The sequence below is a fragment of the Oryctolagus cuniculus genome, chromosome 9 (genome assembly GCF_051225735.1).
Source record: "Oryctolagus cuniculus isolate XC-2025 breed Fujian yellow rabbit chromosome 9, ASM5122573v1, whole genome shotgun sequence".
NCBI classification, from domain to species: Eukaryota; Metazoa; Chordata; class Mammalia; order Lagomorpha; family Leporidae; genus Oryctolagus; species Oryctolagus cuniculus.
Genome location: NC_142875.1, coordinates 102858912 through 102877214, shown reverse-complemented (window position 1 = coordinate 102877214; position 18303 = coordinate 102858912). Strand labels below are relative to the sequence as shown.

The window sequence follows — 18303 nt, the reverse complement described above, 5'->3', positions numbered from 1 at the left end:
GCTAGGAAGAAGCAGGAGGCAGAAATTCCATCCAGGTCTCCCATGAGGGTGGTTGGAACCCAAGTACTTGGGGCATCAATTGGTGCCTCCCAGGCAGGTTAACAGGAAGTTCTATCTGAAGTACAGAGTAGCTGAGACTCTGGAATTGGCATTCCAGTTTGGGATGCGGGTGTCCCAGGGGGAGACTTAACCCATTGCACCACAAGGCCTGCCCCTAAACTTCTTCAAGTACTCTTGTAAAATCTGTCATGTAGAATTGCCCTATTACCTAATTGTCTTACTTATGTTACACAAGACTGGTAATATCCTCCTTTCCCAAGGCCAGAATTACATAACAAATATCAACCTCCTTGACCTTTGGTGTCCTCTTCTTTCAAGTATCTCACGGGGCTGTTTCAGAAGCTAAATTATCACTTATAGAGGCACAATCTATTTCCCTCCTCCCTCCCTTCCTTCCTTCCTTCCTTCCTTCCTTTCTCTTTCTTTCTTTCTTTCTTTCTTTCTTTCTTTCTTTCTTTCTTTCTTTCTTTCTTTCTTTCTTTCTTTCTCTCTTTCTCTCTTTCTCTCTTTCTCTCTTTCTCTCTTTCTCTCTTTCTCTCTCTCTTTCTTTCTTTCTTTCTTTCTTTCTTTCTTTCTTTCTTTCTTTCTTTCTTTCTTTCTTTCTTTCTTTCTTTTTTCTGATTTGTTTATTTGAAAGGTAGAATTACAGAGAGGCAAAGGCAGAGAGACAGACATTTTCCATCTGCTGGTTCACTCCCCAAATGGCCACAGCAGCGGGAGCTGCGCCCATCTGGAGCCAGGAGCCAGGAGCTTCTTCCCAGCCTCCCACGCCAGTGCAAGGGTCCAAGAAATGTGGGCCATCTTCTACTGCTTTCCCTAGCCATAGCAGAGAGCTGGCTAGAAAGTGGAGCAGCCGGGACCTGAACCCATGCCCACATGGGATGCCCACACTGCAAGGGGCGGCTTTACCTGCTACCCACAGTGCTGTCTCCCACCAACTTTCTAGAAACATTTACTACATCTCAGCCTACAGCATTTTCCTCTTCAACTCATCACACAATCTTGAGTGCCTGGACTCAGCAGTCATTACTGATTACATAGCATTGGACTAGGAATATTTTAACGGGCAGTTGTTGGATTTTCCCTCCTCCTATCCCTCAAAAAGGTTGCATCAAACTAGTCCAGGATAACTCATACTGGATCCCTGCCAGTTACTATAGTTTCTGCAAGGAGAAGACACCTTTAGGTTAAGTTGTTAGCAAAGATCTGCCAAGATACTCTACTCAGGTTAATTTTGGGGCCTGGGATCCTTGCGCCGCCTTCCAAAGGTCTACCTAAAAATAACCACTGCCCAGGCCTATGGGGGAAGAAGGCCCCTTATTTTGGTGTTTCTTGTTTCTCCTAGCGCACTCCTTTTCTCCTTTTGCTTCCGAGGGTGGGGGATGAGTCTCTTCTGAACTCACACCTTCGCACTGAAGGTACCCAGGTCTGATTAATGTTTCGGGTGACGCAAGTCTACCCAGCCTCACTCTCCTCCTCTCCGCACTCCTCTAAGCCCTGACGCCATGTCCGTGCCTCATCCGGGTTCCTGCTCGGGAAGGTGGCCCCGTAACCAGGCAACCACTGCCCCGCCTCCTCCGAGGCGGGCGCGCAGTTCCGTTGGTCCCCGCGCTCGCTCCGGGCGGTTGGAGGCTGCTGCGCCCCACCTCCTTTGCCATAGCAGCAGTACACAAGCCCTCCGCCAGTCTTACTACAGAGCCCTTCCCTCTCGGGACCGAGACCCTCTCTAAACTGCTTTTAGTTGAGCACAGCCGGGTCTGTGCCCTTTGTGGGAGACTGCGTCAGGGGCCCGGGGAATGTTCCAGAGCAACCCGGGAAATGGAGCTGAGGCGGGGCAGTTAGAAGAAAGGAATGGGTGGGGGTTAGGGACAGAGGGGGACAGTGCAGGGAGGAGGCCGGGTGGGTGGGGGATTGAAGGAGAATGGGTTTTAAGGGGAGAGGGAAGTCCCAGAAGCAGGAGAAAGGGCGGTGGACCAGAGCTGGGGCCACCGCCAGGGCCGAGGGGCCCTGAGGTCTGGCAGGGCGTTGAGGGGAGCGCGGCCCTCAGCAGAAGTGGAGACCTGGGCCAACATGAGATGTTCTCACGGAGGGGGGAAGCAGCCTCGTCGGGAGGTCCGGGGTGGGCCTGCCAATGGAGGCGACCGCACTGAGGAGACCTCCTTCCTCAGGGCGAGGAGCTGGGTCTGACGCCAGAGCCCGCGGGCGGAAAGAAAGATGTCGGACGAAGAGGATCTGGAAGACTTTGAGCCAGATCAGGACGACCTTGACAAAGAGGACGATGAGAAGGAGACGGAGGAATGGGAGGACTACAGGAAAGAGGGGGAAGAATTCTCCGAGGAAGTGAGAGCGTGGACAGGGAGGGGTCGGAGAGCAAAGGGCTGCGGCGGGGCTGCGGCGGGAGGGCTGCCTCACTCGGCCGCTTGCTCCCGCAGTGGCTGCCCACCCCGCTCACGGAGGCCGTGGTGAAGGAAGGGCTGTCTTTGCTCTGTAAGACTGGCAGCGGGCTAGCTCATGCTTACGTCAAGCTGGAGGTTAAAGAGAGGTGCGTAGGGTCCCCGTCTCTTCCGCCCTCATGCCTGCTGTTTGGGCTGGGAATTTGATCGCCATCATCCTGGCTTCGTGGGGAGGCAAGGACAGAATTTATTTGTCAACAGCTCTGAGACTCCCTGTGTTGCAGCTGCGCTGGGAAATTGGAGACTGAGAGTGTGTGTGTGTGTGTGGGGGGGGTTGCTTGCTGACTCCCTCACTTGCCCTTCAGCGTGTGGGTTCTCTGCCCTTCACAGATAGGTTTCTGTTGTTAAGAACCTGCTGGCTTGGGGCTGACATTGTGCTGTAGAGGATTAAGCCTCCGCCTGCCATGCTGGCATTCCATATGGGCACCTGTTGGAGACCCGCTGCTCCACTTCCAATCCAGCTGCCTGCTGCTGTGCCTGGGAAAGCAGCAGAAGACGGCCCAAGTGCTTGGGTTCCTGCCAAAACATGGGGGACCCAGGAGAAACACTGGGCTCCTGTCTTCGATCTGGCCTAGACCCAACTGTTGCAGACATTTGGGGAATGAACCAGTGGAAGGAAGGAAGCACTCTCTCTCTCTCTCTCTCTCTCTCTCTCTCTTTCTTTCTTCTCCTCCTTCTCTGCATTTGAAGTAAATAAAATATTAAAAAAAAAAAAACTGGCATTGGTGTTGTGGTGCAGGGGCATCCCATGTCGAGTGCCCGTTCGAATCCTGCCTGTTCTGCTTCCAAGCTTCCAATCCACTTCCTGCTAATATACGTGGGAAGGGAGCAGTTGAGGCCAAGTACTTGGGCCCCTGCCACCCACGTGGAAGACCAGGATGAAATTCCTGGCTCCTGGCTTTAGCCTAGCCCAGACCTGGCTGTTGCCGACACTTGAGGAGAAATAAAGATCTCTCTCCTCTCGCTCTCTCACCTGCCTTCTCTCCCCCACCACACCTCTCATCTGTTACCTGTCCTTCTTCCCATTATAAGCCCTTTCTGTATGGCCCTCTGCTTTAGCACCTCTGACAGTCGCCTGGGTTCTTACCTCTAACTCTGGCTGTTCTGCCATCTCTCTCTCTCTCTCTCTCAATTTATTTAGTTGAAAAAATTACACAGAGAAGGAGAGTTCTTCCATCCACTGGTTCCCTCCCCAGTTGGCTGCAATGGCTGGAGCTGCGCTGATCCGAAGCCAGGAGCAGGAGCTTCTTCCGGGTCTCCCAGGTGGGTGCAGGGGCACAAGGACTTGGGCCATCTTCTACTGCTTTCCCAGGCCATAGCAGAGAGCTGGATGGGAAGAGGAGCAGCCGGGTCTCAAACCGGCACCCATATGGGATGCCAGCGCTGCAGGCGGTGGCTTTACCCCCTCCCACAGTGCCGGCCCCTCCACCATCTCCTTTTGTGTCTCCTAGAGACCTAACAGACATCTCCTTGCTGCGGTCCTACATCCATCTGCGCTATGTGGATATTTCTGAGAATCACCTGACAGACCTGTCTCCACTCAACTACCTCACTCACCTGCTCTGGCTCAAGGCTGACAGCAATCAGCTGCGGAGCGTCCAGCTGAATGAACTGCCCTACCTGCAGATTGCCAGTTTTGCCTATAACCAGATCATTGATACTGAGGGCATTGCTCATCCTCGTCTGAGAAGCCTGGATCTCAAAGGTGGGTCCTTAGGATGGGCTCCACAAGACTCTTCCTAGCCTGAAGCCAACAGGAGTGGGCAGTGCAGTCCTTGCCTGGGCCGTGCATTATTTATTATGACTCATGTCATTGTCACTTTTTTTTTTTTTAAGATTGATGTATTTATTTGAAAGGCAAGTTACAGAGAGTCAGAGTCAGAGAGAGGGAGAGAGAGAGAGAGAGAGAAAGTCTTCCATCCGCTGGTTCACTCCCCAAATAGCCTCAACGGACAGAGCTGGGCTGACTCAAAGCCAGGAGCCAGGAGCTGCTTCTGGGTCTCCCATGTGGATGCAGAGGCCCAAGGACTTGGGCTGTCTTCTACTGCTTTTCCAGGCCATAGCAGAGAGCTGGATTGGAAGTGGAACACCCAGGGCTCAAACCAGTGCCCATATGGGATGCAGGCACCGCAGGAGGCAGCTTTATCCAATAATGCCACAGCGCTGGCCTCGTCCTTGTGACTCCCCTACATGCTAGAGATACAGCAGTTAACAGAATAAGGAAAATCCTTATTCTTATGTAATTACATTGTAGCTGGGAGAGACAATTAGGGAACACAATAAGTAAACTTATACAGTATGTTAAAAGGACACAGGTGCTATGGAAGAAATAGATCAGGGTAAGGGGAATTGGGGCATAGGTAGTGATTTCCAACAGGTTGATCAGGACAAACATCATTTAGGAGATGTCATTTGAGCAAAGCCTTGAAGGAGGAGAGGGAGGGAGATAATAGACTGCTGGGGCCTGTGCTGTGCTACAGCAGGTTAGGCTGCAGCCCGCAGTGCTGGCATTCCATAGGAACATCAGTTGAGTCCTGGCTGCTCCATTTCTGATCCTTCTTCCTGCTAACGCACCTGGAAAAGCAGCAGAAGATGGCTCAAGTATGTAGGCCTCTGCTATCCACATGGGAGACCCAGATGGAGTTCCAGATTACTGGCTTTGGCCTGGCCCAGCCGTAGTCATTGTGGCCATTTGGGGAGTGAACAGGTTGATGGAAGATCTCTCTCTGTCTCTCCCTGTCTCTCTCTGTAATTCTGCCTTTCAAATATATATAGGAGAGAGAGAGAGAAGGATATATATTGTTAGGGTACATTGTTCACTCCTCAAAGGTTTAGGTGGACATGTCCATCAGATCCTTAGACTATCAGGCCACTTGCCCCAGGCCTCTGGAGGTGTTAGTCCGGAGCCGGCCTCTCCTCACTGTCTGCCTACATTAGAGGGAAGGGATGAGTCTGGAGCTCCCAGCCTGAGTGTCAAAGTCGCCCTTTGAGCTCTTGATGCTCTTTTCCTCCCTAGGGAACCGCATCCAGATGGTGACAGGTCTGGACCCCCAAAAACTAAACAGCCTGCACACATTGGAGCTTCGGGGAAACCAGCTGAAAAGCACCCTGGGAATCAACCTTCCCAAGCTGAAGAACCTCTACCTGGTAGCTCCCTGGGTCACAGGAAGGTGCAGGGAAAAGGGCACCATCCTGGGGGTCAGGATGCCTGGTTTTTAGTGGACTCAGCTACTTACTCCGTCATCCTCATGGTGGCTGGCATCTTTCCTGAGCCCTTCCGGGTGCTGGGGAGAAACAAAGTTCAAACAGGAAAGTGCTTGCCACCTAGCAGGGCTGATAATACAAAATGTGTGGATTACATAGGGATGATTTGCACTGATACAGGTGGAAGCAAAATGTGCCATAACTGAGGTACATACATCAGGCTAAGGAGGCCACTTCAGTGGTTCATGTTTTGTACTCTTGAGCTTCTCTTTATTCTCAAATGGTTCTGAAGCCATCTCAGTGAGGGAGTGGGGGCCCTGGGCCCTGGGTGGAAGAGTCTCCTCCTTAATCTGGCTTGGTGGGGTGAGGAGTAGGGCATTACTGCTGACTTCCTCTGGGTTGCCAGCTTCTGCACCTCTTTCCTCTGTATACCCCGACTCCTCTCTTCCACCCCCTCCCCACCTCTTGCATTTCTTCTTTTCCTTGATCTCTTTCTGACTTCCCTGTTCCTGCTCCCCTCTCCTGGTCTCCTGTGTCCTGGGAATCTAGGCCCAGAACATGCTGAAGAAGGTAGAAGGACTGGAGAACCTAACCAATCTCACCACACTGCATCTTCGAGACAACCAGATTGAAACTCTGAGTGGCTTCTCCAAGGAGATGAAGTCGCTGCAATATCTCAACCTGAGGTAAGCACCCTCCATGCCCACCATGCTCCTGCCCCTGACCAGAAGCTTTGGAGTCTGTGTCCTTCCCTGGACTCAATCCTGCAATCCTTGGCCACGACCAGGTCCTCATTTCACCCTCCTGCCTGATCCTCACCCCTATTCTTACTTCTGCATTTGGCCCCGAATGCAATACTAACACCTTTATAGTTTATGGCCCCTGAATCCTTATTCATTTGGTCTACAATTATTGAGAATGTGCTTAGTGCCAGATCTCATGCTATGTTTTGTTTTTTTAAACTCATTTTTTTAAAAAAGATTTATTTTATTTTAATTGAAAGTTAGAATGAGAGAGAGAGAGAGAGAGACCGAGAGATCTTGCATCTACGGTTCACACCCCAGATGTCCACAATGGCCAGAGCTGGGCCAGGCTGAAGTCAGGAGCCAGGAGCTTCTTCCAGATCTTCCACATGGGTAGCAGGGGCCCAAGTCATTGGGCCATCCTCCACTGCTTTCCCAGGCCATTAGCAAGGAGCTGGATTGGAGGTGGAGCAGCTGGGACATGAACTGGCACCCAGAGGGATGCTGGTATTGCAAGTGGCTTTACCCACAACACCATAATGCCAACCCCCATGCTGTTTTGGAACATCAAAGAAATTAGACCGGTGCTGTGGCTCACTAGGCTAATCCTCCGCCTGCGGTGCTGGCACACCGGGTTCTAGTCCCAGTTGGGGCGCCAGATTTTGTCCCGGTTGCTCCTCTTCCAGTCCAGCTCTCTGCTGTGGCCCAGGAAGGCAGTGAAGGATGGCCCAAGTGTTTGGGCCTTGCACTTGCATGGGAGACCAGGAGGAAGCACCTGGCTCCTGGCTTTGGATCAGCGCAGCGCGCCAGCCGCAGCAACCATTTTGGGGGTAAACCAATGGAAGGAAGACCTTTCTCTCTGTCTCTGTCTCTCTCACTGTCTAACTCTGCCTGTCAAAAAAATAAAAAAAAAAAGGAAAGAAAAGAAAGAAAAAAAGAAATTAGAGGTTAGATACAGGTTGACACCCACATCTCACACCAGAGTGCCTGGGTTCCACTGCATGGTTCTTGTTCCTGACTCCAACTTGCTGTTAATGAAGACCCAGGGATGCATCAGTGATGGCTGAAGTGATTGGATTCTGGCCACCCATATGGGAGACCTGGATGGAGTCCCAGGCTCCTGGCTTCAGCCTGCCCCAGCCCCATAGATGGCAGCATGCACATACTGTCTCTCTCTCTTTATCTCTGTCCGTCTCTGCTTCTCAAAAGCTTTTTAAAAATAAATTACACAGAGGTGGTCCCCATTCTTATGGGCTCACTGTTAGACTTCAACTTCTTCTCCTGGCCCTATTCTGTATAAGTTTCCACTGCCTTTCACCATCTCCTGGGTCCCCATTCCTTCTTCCTGTTTCCTGCTTGTCTTCTTCTAAGTCCCACCTATAAGGGCTGGTCCCCTTACTGATATTAAGCACAAGATATGCTCAGGTTAGAGGAAGGAAGAGAATTAAAAAAAAATAATCAGGTGGAAAGGTTGAAAGACATGTCCTCTGATAGAGGATTTTATGTGTGTTTCCTTACTATGTAAGGAAACTTTCTCTATCCTCAGTTAACAAGACAAATCCTCCTCCTGGCATTGGAAAGAGAACTTCCAAGTACAGAAGAGTGGTTGCACCTTGAAGCCCTAGCTCGTACCACTGACCCCTGGGGGAGTCTCCTGCCAATATGTTTGGCTATATTGATGTGGTGGTGGGCAGGTGGTGAGGGGGACTGCATTGTGTGTGCCCTTCTCCTCTTAGTGTAGACAGGGATAATTGATTCTTCCTCAGTGGCTATCAACTGGGAGTATTTGGAAGTAAGTGGGGTGTGTGTGTTGTCTCAGTGGCTGGGCAGGGCCTCTGGGGCAAGAGATTCTAAATGCGCTACAAAATGCCACATGCTCCCCGGAGAGGAACACTGCACGAGGCACGGCATGTCCATTGAGATCAGGCTTAAACACTTAAAAATGACTTCATAAGGACTTGAAGACAAGAACACAAAAATAGAGATTGTCACACAATGAGACCAAAGCTTGTTCTTCAGGCTGAAGCCCAAGTATCCCCAGCTCCAGGTTCCCTTCTGTGGGGAGCACCGACATAGCACCTGCTACCCTAAATCCTGCTTAGATCTCAAGCGCCCTCTCTACCTACCTAGGCCCTACCTTCTAAACTCTGTTTATGGATGACTTTTTAAAAAAATAACTGGAGCTGGTATTGTGGCACAGAGTGTTAAGCCACCACTTGGTACACTCTGCAAATGCACGCAAAAGCCAGACCTGGGTCAGGCCAAAGCCAGGAGCCAGAAACTCCATCTAGGACTCCCACGATGTGGTTAGGAACCCAAGCACTTGGGCTATTATCTGCTGCCTCCCAAGTGCACTAGCAGGAAGCTGGGTTGGAAGCAGAGGAGCTGGGACCTGAACCAAGCACTATGATACAGGAAGTGGATATCCCAAGTGGCAAATTAGCTACTGTATCAAACCCTTGCCTCTGTTTGTATATGATTGACAGAAAAAGGTCTTGCAAGGGACGTTTGCACCCTCTTAGATCGGTAGCCTAGCTTTGCTGCTCCAAGAGGAGACAGAGAACACGTCATTGAGGAGAGTATGGCACTTGAGGATTCCTTGAAAGGTAGAAGCAGCACAGGAATGGGACTGGACAGCACCTATGCAGCAAATCTGGCAATGCCTGAGTAACCAGACCTCATAGTGTTTCCTGGGAAACTGGGGCCCAGTGGGAGGTCCCCCCCAGAAGCCCCATTCCTAGCCGCAGGCAGTCAATCAAAGCCCATCATTCCTGGGTGGACCCTTCTCAACCCCATCGGCAGGGGCAACATGGTGACTGACCTGACAGAGTTGGCCAAACTTCGGGACCTGCCCAAGCTTCGAGCCTTGGTGCTGCTGGACAACCCGTGTGCAGATGAGACCGACTACCGCCAGGAGGCCCTGGTGCAGATAGCGCATCTTGAACGCTTGGACAAGGACTTCTTTGAGGAGGAGGAGCAGGCTGAGGCTGAGGAAATCCGCCAGAGGCTGAAGGAGGAACGCGAGCAGGAGGCTGAGCAGGAGCACAGCCTGGATCTAGACCAGGCCCCCATGTAGCGGCAGGTCTTCCACCTCCACGGACAGTGAAGAAGTGGAGGCCATGGCAGGGCAGAGGGGAGGAGACGTTGCTATAGGGGGAGGTGGGTGATGAAGGGATCCCTTGGAGACACCAAGGCCAGAGGTCAGGGGAAGTCTTAAGGCCAGGAGAAAGGACCAGAGGGGCTGAGAAATGCTTAGCAGGTATGTCAGGAAGCCAGAAGAATGAGAACTGGGGGGTGGAGGCAGAGGAGCTGGTGGGGGCCTGGCAGCCTTAGCTGGCTTAGAGAGATCAATCAGGAACCGCCAGGTCTAGTAAGTACACGGTGGGGGTTGCGAGGCTCGAGTTGGTTGGTGGTGAATGAGGAATGAAGCTGAGCTAGGAGGTCAGCAGAAGATCCTGTACTAAAAATCTGAAGCCGGGGCCAGCACTGTGGTGCTGCGAGTTAAAGCTGTCACCACCGGCAGCCCATATGGGCACTGGTTTGAGACTTGGCTGCTCAGTTTCTGATGCAGCTCCCTGATTAAACTCCTGGGAAAGCAGCAGAAGACAGTTCAAGTCCTTGGGCCCCTGCACCCATGTGGGAGACCAGAATGAAGCTCTTGGCTCCTGGCTTCGGCCTGGCCCAGTCCTGGCTGTTGTGGCCATTTGGGGAGTGACCTAGCGGATGGAAGATCTCTCTCGTGTCTCTCCCTCTCTCTCTCTCTCTTTCAAATCTTAAAAAAAAAAAAAAAAAAAAAAAAAAAAAAAGCTAAAAATAACAGGACATGGGGTAGGGAGGAGAAGGGAGAGCAGGTGAGGCATAAAGCCACTGAGCTCAGGAAAGTGTGGCACTCAAGTGGGGCATGGACTGTGCTTCTGTTCTCCTAAAGACTAAAAACTTCATTGCCCCTCGTCCCAGACAGAAGAAGCCTGTGTGTCCCAGAGTCGTGATGGTCACCTGGGCATGCCGGGTACAGTGTAAGGTGTAGGGGTGGAGATGGCTGTAGTCTTGGCTGGAGGTGGGGGCAGGTGGAGTGGTAGGAACGGTTCCGGTTTCCAATAAAGAGACATTCGTATGCGCCTCTGACCAGTTTGTGCGACCGAGTCTGTCATGGGCTTCACTCACAACGTGGGCCCCAGCGCTCACACTACTGGTGTAGGGCGTGGGTATAGACGTGCAGGTGACTGGGGTAGGGGGGTGGGGTGGCAGGTCCTGGTTGCCCCAGCCCCTCCCCCACCCCGCCATCGGTCCCCCTCCCGTGCTAGTACGTGCGCCTCCGCCGGCAGCTCCTGACTCATCGGGGGCTCCGGGTCACATGCGCCCGTCCGGCCCTATAGGCGCCGCCCCCCGCCCGCCGCCCGCCGCTGCTGCCGCCACCGCCACTCCTGCTGCCGCCACTCCCGCCGTCGCCACCAGCTGAGCCTGCAGCCCGGAGGTGAAGCCCCGGCCGCCCCGCACCCCTGCGGCCCCTCAGCCCTCTCTCTGCACCCCTGTCCCCTCTCCCCGCCTTCGCGCAGCTCTCGCTCTGTGGCGCTGCGCACCTGCTTCGCCACCCGCGCCTCCGGCTCTCCTTCCCAGCCCGCTCCCCTCTCTCCCCCTCCTCTCTCGCCCCCTCCTCACTCAGGTGCCAGTTTCTAACTGCGCCTTCTCCACCCTGGCCTGCATCTTCCCGCATGCCCATCCTCACCTGCGCTTCTGTCGGTTTGTCGCATTTGGGGAAATGTCATCCCTCACCCCTCCTCTGCTCCCCCAGACTTCCTCGATTCCCGCTCTCCCGCTCCTCCACGCCGCCCCTCTCCCTCTTCATCCCCTTCTCAGCTGCCGGGGGAGGGGTGGGAGGTGCGGATTCGTAGGGAGCAGCGGAGAGGAGAGTCCGGCTGTGGGTCTCCAATCTTCCTCCCTCCCGACTGCCACCCTCGGGGACTGGAGGGCCTTTCCCAGGACCCTCTTCCCAGCCTCCTGTGCCGCACATCCCTCGGGAAACAGGCTGAGCCCTTGGAGCAGGGCAAGGTGCAGGCTGGGGTGTTTCGTTAGGAAGAGTTGGGGGCGCCCAGACCATCCCTTGCTGTCTACCAGGATAAATGCAAGCCCGGCCGCCATTCGGGTCTGAAGGGATCTGGGGGCGCCCCCTCTCCCTCCCGGCCGTCCTCGCAGGAACCACTGCCGAGCCCCTCCCATCTTCTCCTTTGATCGCTCCCCACCCCCCACTGCAGTGACCTCCCCTTCCCCACTGCAGTGACCTTTCCCTCTTCTCATGGGGGAGGGGGACTCCCTTCCATGCTGACTGCAGCCAGCTCTCCCCACCCCCCACCCACTGCAGTAACCTCTTTCCCATCCCTGCCAGCTTTTGGCCCCGCCCTTTTATCTGGCTCCACCCCTCTAAGCCTCTTACCTTTCCTTTTCCTTCCACCCCAGGAGATCCCAGCCATCATGTCCATAGAGAAGATCTGGGCCCGGGAGATCCTGGACTCCCGGGGGAATCCCACAGTGGAGGTGGATCTCTACACTGCCAAAGGTATCGTGGGGCCTGTGGGCCTTGCCCTGGCTCCCACCTCTCCACCCTCCCCTGATACAGGAGGGGATGAGGTGCAGGGTCAGGCTCAGCAAGCTGGATTGTGGGATTGCAGCCTGCTTTTCTGAGGGAGCCAGGACAGGTGCTGTGTGTTCCACTTTAGTCTACGAGCCATGTCGTGGTGCTGCGTGTCTGCCTGTGCACCTGTGTGTGTGCATAGGTGTGCTGTCTGCAGTGGCTTCCTTTCTGTGGGCTCCCACTTCTGGGTGAGGGGAGGCCACTGCTTGTGCATCTGGTTCAGAGTGTGTGTGTGTGTGTGTGTGTGTGTGTGTGTGTGTGTGTGCACGCGCACTGAGGGAGCAGTGTGGGGACAGGCTGGGTGTGGGAGGCAGGAGTTTAGGGCTGGAGTGTCTTTCTCCCTCGCTCCTCATTGCATGTTCCTTTGCCAGGTCTTTTCCGGGCTGCAGTGCCCAGTGGAGCCTCCACTGGCATCTATGAGGCCCTGGAGCTGAGGGATGGGGACAAACAGCGCTACTTAGGCAAAGGTGGGGCCCTTTCTCTTCTCCAGGCTCTCCACCCCTCAGCCTCTTCACTTTCCTCACACCAGTGGCCACCCCTCTTATGGCAGGCACATTGTCCCCTTTCCCTTCCGGCCCCTCCTGGACTGACCCAGTGTGGCACTCTCCTTCCCTGCAGGTGTGCTGAAGGCAGTGGGCCACATCAACAACACCATCGCGCCAGCCCTGGTCAGCTCGGTGAGGCCCACTCCTTGTCAGGGATGTCAGGCACGGAAGGGGAAAGGAGGAGACAGAGAGGCCCGCCTCTTAGGAATCGTGGTCACTGGGTTAGGGAGGGGAAGAACCCCTTACTGTCCCTGCTCCCAAAGGAGCTCATGTCCCCTAATCCAGGCAGGCTGCTCGCATAGGGACCTGGCTGGAGCCTTGGCCAGCTGTGAGCCCGCTGTGTGTGAATGGGGGGCCCTCTGTCCTGGCCCTCAGTGATGGGGGCTCTGCCCGCAGGGTCTCTCTGTGGTGGAGCAAGAGAAACTGGACAACCTGATGCTGGAGTTGGATGGGACTGAGAACAAATGTAAGTGGAGCCATGGGGCAAGTGGGCAGGGCTGCAGTGGAGAGCAGATGGGGAAAGGAGGGAGCCAGTGCTGGGGGCGGGGCTTCCTCTGAACCGCTATCAGAGGATTTCTTCCATGGGCCTCCCCAAACCCATACAGTGGGAGGGAGATGGAGAAGGTGGCATACAGAGGAGGGTTGCTGTGAGGCCCTTTGTGGTCATGGGATGTTTAGGAAAGGGTGGATCTCTGTCTTTTCCCCATCAGCTCATGACACTGCTGCTGATTGCTGGAGAAAATGGAGCTGTTGCTGGGACTGACTGGGGGGGAGTCCCCTTTCTGAGCTGTTTCTGGGGAAGTGTAGGGGGAGGCGGGGACTGGAAGGGAAAGGGGACAGTTTTGCTCAGTGCCTTCCTCTGTAATCTCCTAGCCAAGTTTGGTGCCAATGCCATCCTGGGTGTGTCCCTGGCTGTGTGCAAGGCAGGGGCTGCTGAGCGGGAGTTGCCCCTGTATCGCCACATTGCTCAGCTGGCTGGGAACTCAGACCTCATCCTGCCGGTGCCGGTGAGCACTGCCTGGGCCATGCCTGTGCTGGTGTGTGTCAGGGAGGCGGGCGAGATAAGGCGGTGGAAAGGAGCCTGAAGCCTTGGAATGATGGGAGGAAAGTGAGGTGCAGGGGAATTCGGGATCTTGGGTGAAGGATCCCAGCTGCAGGGAGGAACGGGCTCTTGGACTCTTCTGTGGCTCCCCAGGCCTTCAACGTGATCAACGGCGGCTCTCATGCCGGGAACAAGCTGGCCATGCAGGAGTTCATGATCCTCCCGGTGGGTGCCGAGAGCTTTCGGGATGCCATGCGTCTTGGGGCGGAAGTCTACCACACACTCAAGGGGGTCATCAAGGACAAATACGGCAAGGATGCCACCAATGTGGGGGATGAGGGTGGCTTTGCCCCCAATATCCTGGAGAACAGTGAAGGTAAGGACAGGAACCCCACTCCCAGCTCTACCCTGGGACAATAGGAGGGGTGCATGCTCCACCAAAGCCCGAGCAGTGTGAGTGGAGGGTCCGGGAACTTCCGAAAACTCCAACAGGTGCCAGCTGTGGGCTGGGCTGCAGAGGGCCTGCTAAATTCACACAGAGACCTGAGGACAATCTTTACCCTGTAAGTTCTTACAGAAGCCCCTGGGAATTCTGGGAGATGATCTAGGTGAGCTGTGAGGTTCATCTCACCCTTTAACTCCATAGGAGCCTAACTTTGATGAGCTATACCATGCTCCAGGAACTCCATTCCAAGTCTGTCTCCTCCCCACCCTCATCCTTAGGCCGCCAGGATCCCTAATTTTCCTGTGACCTGGAAGAAATTGTATCGTGAAGAGAGACAGTATAGCTAGTGTTAGGGTTAAGGCTCTGAGGCCAAGTTGGCTGGATGGATTTGAAGGTGGACTTGAAGAATGACTGTCTGGTGATCTTTCTTACTTCTCTGTGCTTAATTTTTCTTATCTGAAAGACAGGAATAATAATGGTGTCTACCTCCTAGCATCATTGTGGAGGTAAAATGAGATCATGTGTGTAAAGAGCTCAGGTGACATGATCCAGTAAAAACCAGTCACTATTAACCAAATCCCATTCCTCTACTTCCCCAGCAGACAGCCCCTCCCAGGCGTGGGGACAACTGCAGCAACCTTAGCCCCACACCCCCAGCCCATGTATGCTTGAGTCCTTTCTCCCCACCTCCCTCCTTGATGAACTCTTCTGTTCCACCCGCAGCCTTAGAGTTGGTAAAGGAAGCCATCGACAAGGCTGGCTACACAGAAAAGATTGTCATTGGCATGGATGTTGCTGCCTCAGAGTTTTATCGTGATGGCAAATATGACCTGGACTTCAAGTCTCCTGCTGATCCTTCCCGATACATCACCGGGGACCAGCTGGGGACCCTGTATCAGGACTTTGTCAGGGACTATCCTGGTAAGAGCGAGGGATGTGGGTGAGAGAGCAGGGGGAGGGGCTGGGCCGACATATTGGGACAACTCTGGGAGTTATAAGATGTAGACTCAGGTGCCAGGTGGAGGTGTCCAAAGAACCCCAGGACTAGGGGTGGGGTAAGGGCACCTCCTACAAATATTGGGCTTTTGTGCAAGGGTGCTTTTAAAAGGTTGTGGGAAAGTGGAGTTAAAAGTTTATTTTGGTACAAAAAGTTTTGAAATCATGCAGTTTTCTCCATATGTATTTTTCATGGACTTGGATGACCCCTTGTCTATAGTATGAATTGGATCAATCTGTTCCATATGCTTCAGATCCAGATCAAAGTCATGGGCTCTGGAAGCTTCTGGGATCTGGGGGAGGGTTGTGGAAGGAGCCGTGGTTGGTGAGGAGATGAAAGAACCTAGCAGGAAATGAGCACATGTCCCTAGCGTGGGTGAAATTGTGAAGCTGAATGGAGTTGGGACTGGTGTGCGAATAGAAAAGACTAAGGAGGAACCGAATTATCCTCTCCAAGTCTACCTGAGGCTTTTACCCCAGGACGGAAGGCAGCACAAGAGGAAACAGAAACGAATTGCAGAATGAAGGACTGAGACCAGGAGTGAGGAAGGGCTTCCTGGCAGTGAGGATAGGAAAATGCAGTTAGGTTGCGAGGAAGACTCTGAAGCCGTGTTACTGGCAAGTTCCCTGAAACCATCAGGTGAGAATCAGTGAGGGCAGGCTTACTTTGGAAGTGGGACAATGAGCCAGCTTAGTCATAGCTCAGAGATCTGCCTGGTACGGAGACCCAGAGAGGATAAACAGTCCCCTTGCTGCTCCCTTCACAGTGGTCTCCATTGAGGACCCATTTGACCAGGATGATTGGGCTGCCTGGTCCAAGTTCACAGCCAATGTAGGGATCCAGATTGTGGGTGATGATCTGACGGTGACCAACCCAAAGCGTATTGAGCGGGCAGTGGAGGAAAAGGCCTGCAACTGTCTACTGCTCAAGGTCAACCAGATTGGCTCAGTCACTGAAGCCATCCAAGCGTGAGTGACTCCCAGCGCTGGCATGCATGGCCCTCGTTTCTACAGGACCCCTCTAATAATTAGGCTCCCAGCCTGACCCTGCCCAGGGACACTGGAGAGCAGGGGACCTGGTGTTGGCCTCCCAGGTCTCCGCTCTGCTCCCCACGCAGAGAGCTTCCCTCCTATATTTCTTGATGTAGCCCTGTTGGGGCTGGGAAGAGTGCCCAGTGTGAGAGGCTGGGCCATCAGTTCTGGTGTGTGGATGCAGGTGCAAGCTGGCCCAGGAGAATGGCTGGGGGGTCATGGTGAGTCATCGCTCGGGAGAGACCGAGGACACCTTCATTGCTGACCTGGTGGTCGGGCTGTGCACAGGCCAGGTGAGTGGGGGCTGCCTGGTGAGTGAAGGGAGGGCTAGGGGGACTGAGGAGTTCTAGGCTCAGGTGGCTCCCTCCTTGAGCTGTTGGAGGGTGTCGGGAGTTTCAAGAGAGTAGAAGTTTCCTTTCAGGGGGTGAAGGGGCAGGTCCCAAGCTGCCTATATCTTCTGGATCATTTCAGATCAAGACTGGTGCCCCGTGCCGTTCTGAGCGTCTGGCTAAGTACAACCAGCTCATGAGGTGAGGGTACCTGGGGAATGGGAGCCCATGGCCTGGGGGTTCAAAGCCCTGGTTGCCAATATCCCATCTCTCACATGAGGGCCTGTTAAGAGTAGGTGTCCAGAAAGCACTTGTTTTTGCCTGCTGGGTTTCCTGAGGTTCTGCTTGGTGGCTCTCCAGGGTCACGTGGGGAAGCTGGGACTGCTTGCTGGTGGGGCAGGACTCTAGCGCAGGTGGAGGCTGGTGGCTCCCAGAGAGGGAAGCTGCAGCCGGACTCCTTCCTTTCTGGCTTGCCTCTCAGAATCGAAGAAGAGCTGGGGGATGAAGCCCGCTTCGCCGGACACAATTTCCGCAACCCCAGTGTGCTGTGATCCCGCCGCCTGCCTGTCTCAGACCCTCTGGCCTGCCCTCCGAGAACCTCTTCTTGCTGTTCTGATCCGTGATCCTTCGCCCCTTGCCCCGGGGCCCAGCACTCCCCTAACTTGCCCGCTCCAGCTGCTCCTTGGCTGCCCGGCCCCCTGCCCCCTCTGCTCTTCTCTCTGGGCCTGCTCTTTGCAGCTCCACACTCTCCACTTCCCTTCCTTTCCATGCTCTTTCTTCAAAAACTGGGACTAGGAAAGATTGTGAGGGGGCCCACGGGACAGAGAAGAGCATGTGACAGAGCATCCGAGTTGGTGTGTGGGCGTTGGAGGCCCGCGTGTCACTGCTTGTGCTTCGCTCCCCTCCGTGTTTCCAGGTTGCATGTGAGCCATGAACGGTGCACAGTGCCCAGGTGCAGGGTGGGGCTGGCTGTGTGGTCATGCCTGCCTAAGGCCTTAGTGTATTTATTTAATTTATTTTTCATTCATCCTGTTAATGAATCATTTCCTCCTAACCCAAGGGCCTAAAGCTGGCCTGACTTGAGGGGACTGCGTCTGTATTTCACGTGGCTGTGGTCCCTAGACAAGCCGAGTGGCAGGTCTTGCTAGGATGGGAAGGGTAACAGAAGAGGGCCTTGCCCTTGGTTCCTCTGTGTGCACTCATGGAAGCCCGGCTCAGCCCAGAGTGGGGGCTGTGTGCCTGGGGGACTCGTCCCCTGTAACCCTCTCCCCAGCCTTGGGTTCCCCGCTCCTCCAGCTGCACTACAGCACCGTCCCACTCCCCGTGCCGTGTTCCACAGTTGCCACCGCCTCCGTGGCGTTGAAATGAGCACCGCCATTAAAGTCTGAATCACAGTGCATTGTTGTGTCTGAGTAGTGTTACTGTGGTCTTTATGAGGGGAGACGACGGGCACCTGGAGAGCAGAGCTGCAGGGGGGGGCGCAGGAAGAGGAAGAGCAGCGTGGCCACCATGGGGCACTGCCCGGCCCCCCCTGGCCAGGTGGGGTCCATGTTGCCCCTGCCCTCAACAGTGAGCCTGGCCCGAGGACCCAGGTAAATTCCAAGAGACTGTGTATCTGTTGGTGTGAATAGGGGTTGAAAGTGTTTTTTTCAGATTCCTAAAGGGTCCTTGGTCCAAGGAGGGGTCAAGATGAGGACTGGGACAGCTGTATTCTGGGCCTCTCCCCATCAAATCCTGGCTGGTTCTGAGTCGGAGCAGGACTTCATGGCTGTCGCCCCCTGCAGGATGGGGAGGTGGAGAAGGATGAATGGTAGCAGGCTCACAG

At 54.4% G+C, this 18303-nt stretch overlaps 3 protein-coding genes across 7 annotated transcripts in view; 2 read left to right on the top strand and 1 right to left on the bottom strand.

Annotated features, from left to right (window-relative positions):
- Positions 1 to 18303, bottom strand: part of SPSB2 (splA/ryanodine receptor domain and SOCS box containing 2) — a 38544-nt gene that overhangs the window by 16157 nt on the left and 4084 nt on the right. Inside the window, exon 1 of one of the 4 annotated variants that reach the window (XM_089304522.1) lies at positions 9282 to 9419. The exons of the other annotated variants lie outside the window; for them this stretch is intronic. The gene's annotated coding sequence lies outside the window, so the exon portion shown is untranslated. Of the gene's footprint in view, positions 1 to 9281; positions 9420 to 18303 lie in introns of those variants that run through there. 4 annotated transcript variants of the gene reach the window in all.
- On the top strand, positions 1679 to 9676 carry LRRC23 (leucine rich repeat containing 23). Of its 2 annotated transcripts, none has more exons than XM_002712844.6 (7): positions 1679 to 1815; positions 2229 to 2400; positions 2493 to 2602; positions 3965 to 4218; positions 5530 to 5660; positions 6267 to 6403; positions 9263 to 9676. In XM_002712844.6, exons 2-7 carry the CDS (start codon positions 2275 to 2277, stop codon positions 9534 to 9536), a joined length of 1032 nt encoding a protein of 343 aa, XP_002712890.3. In that variant the 5' UTR covers positions 1679 to 1815; positions 2229 to 2274; the 3' UTR covers positions 9537 to 9676. The 2 variants fall into 2 exon arrangements, with proteins under 2 accessions (XP_002712890.3, XP_089160646.1); XM_089304520.1 differs by having other exon boundaries at positions 1795 to 1915.
- ENO2 (enolase 2) lies at positions 10820 to 17875 on the top strand. Its single transcript, XM_002712914.6, has 12 exons — positions 10820 to 10934; positions 11915 to 12014; positions 12461 to 12556; positions 12708 to 12766; positions 13031 to 13100; positions 13508 to 13641; positions 13830 to 14052; positions 14845 to 15042; positions 15885 to 16086; positions 16334 to 16442; positions 16621 to 16679; positions 16960 to 17875. Exons 2-12 carry the CDS (start codon positions 11930 to 11932, stop codon positions 17027 to 17029), a joined length of 1305 nt encoding a protein of 434 aa, XP_002712960.1. The 5' UTR covers positions 10820 to 10934; positions 11915 to 11929; the 3' UTR covers positions 17030 to 17875.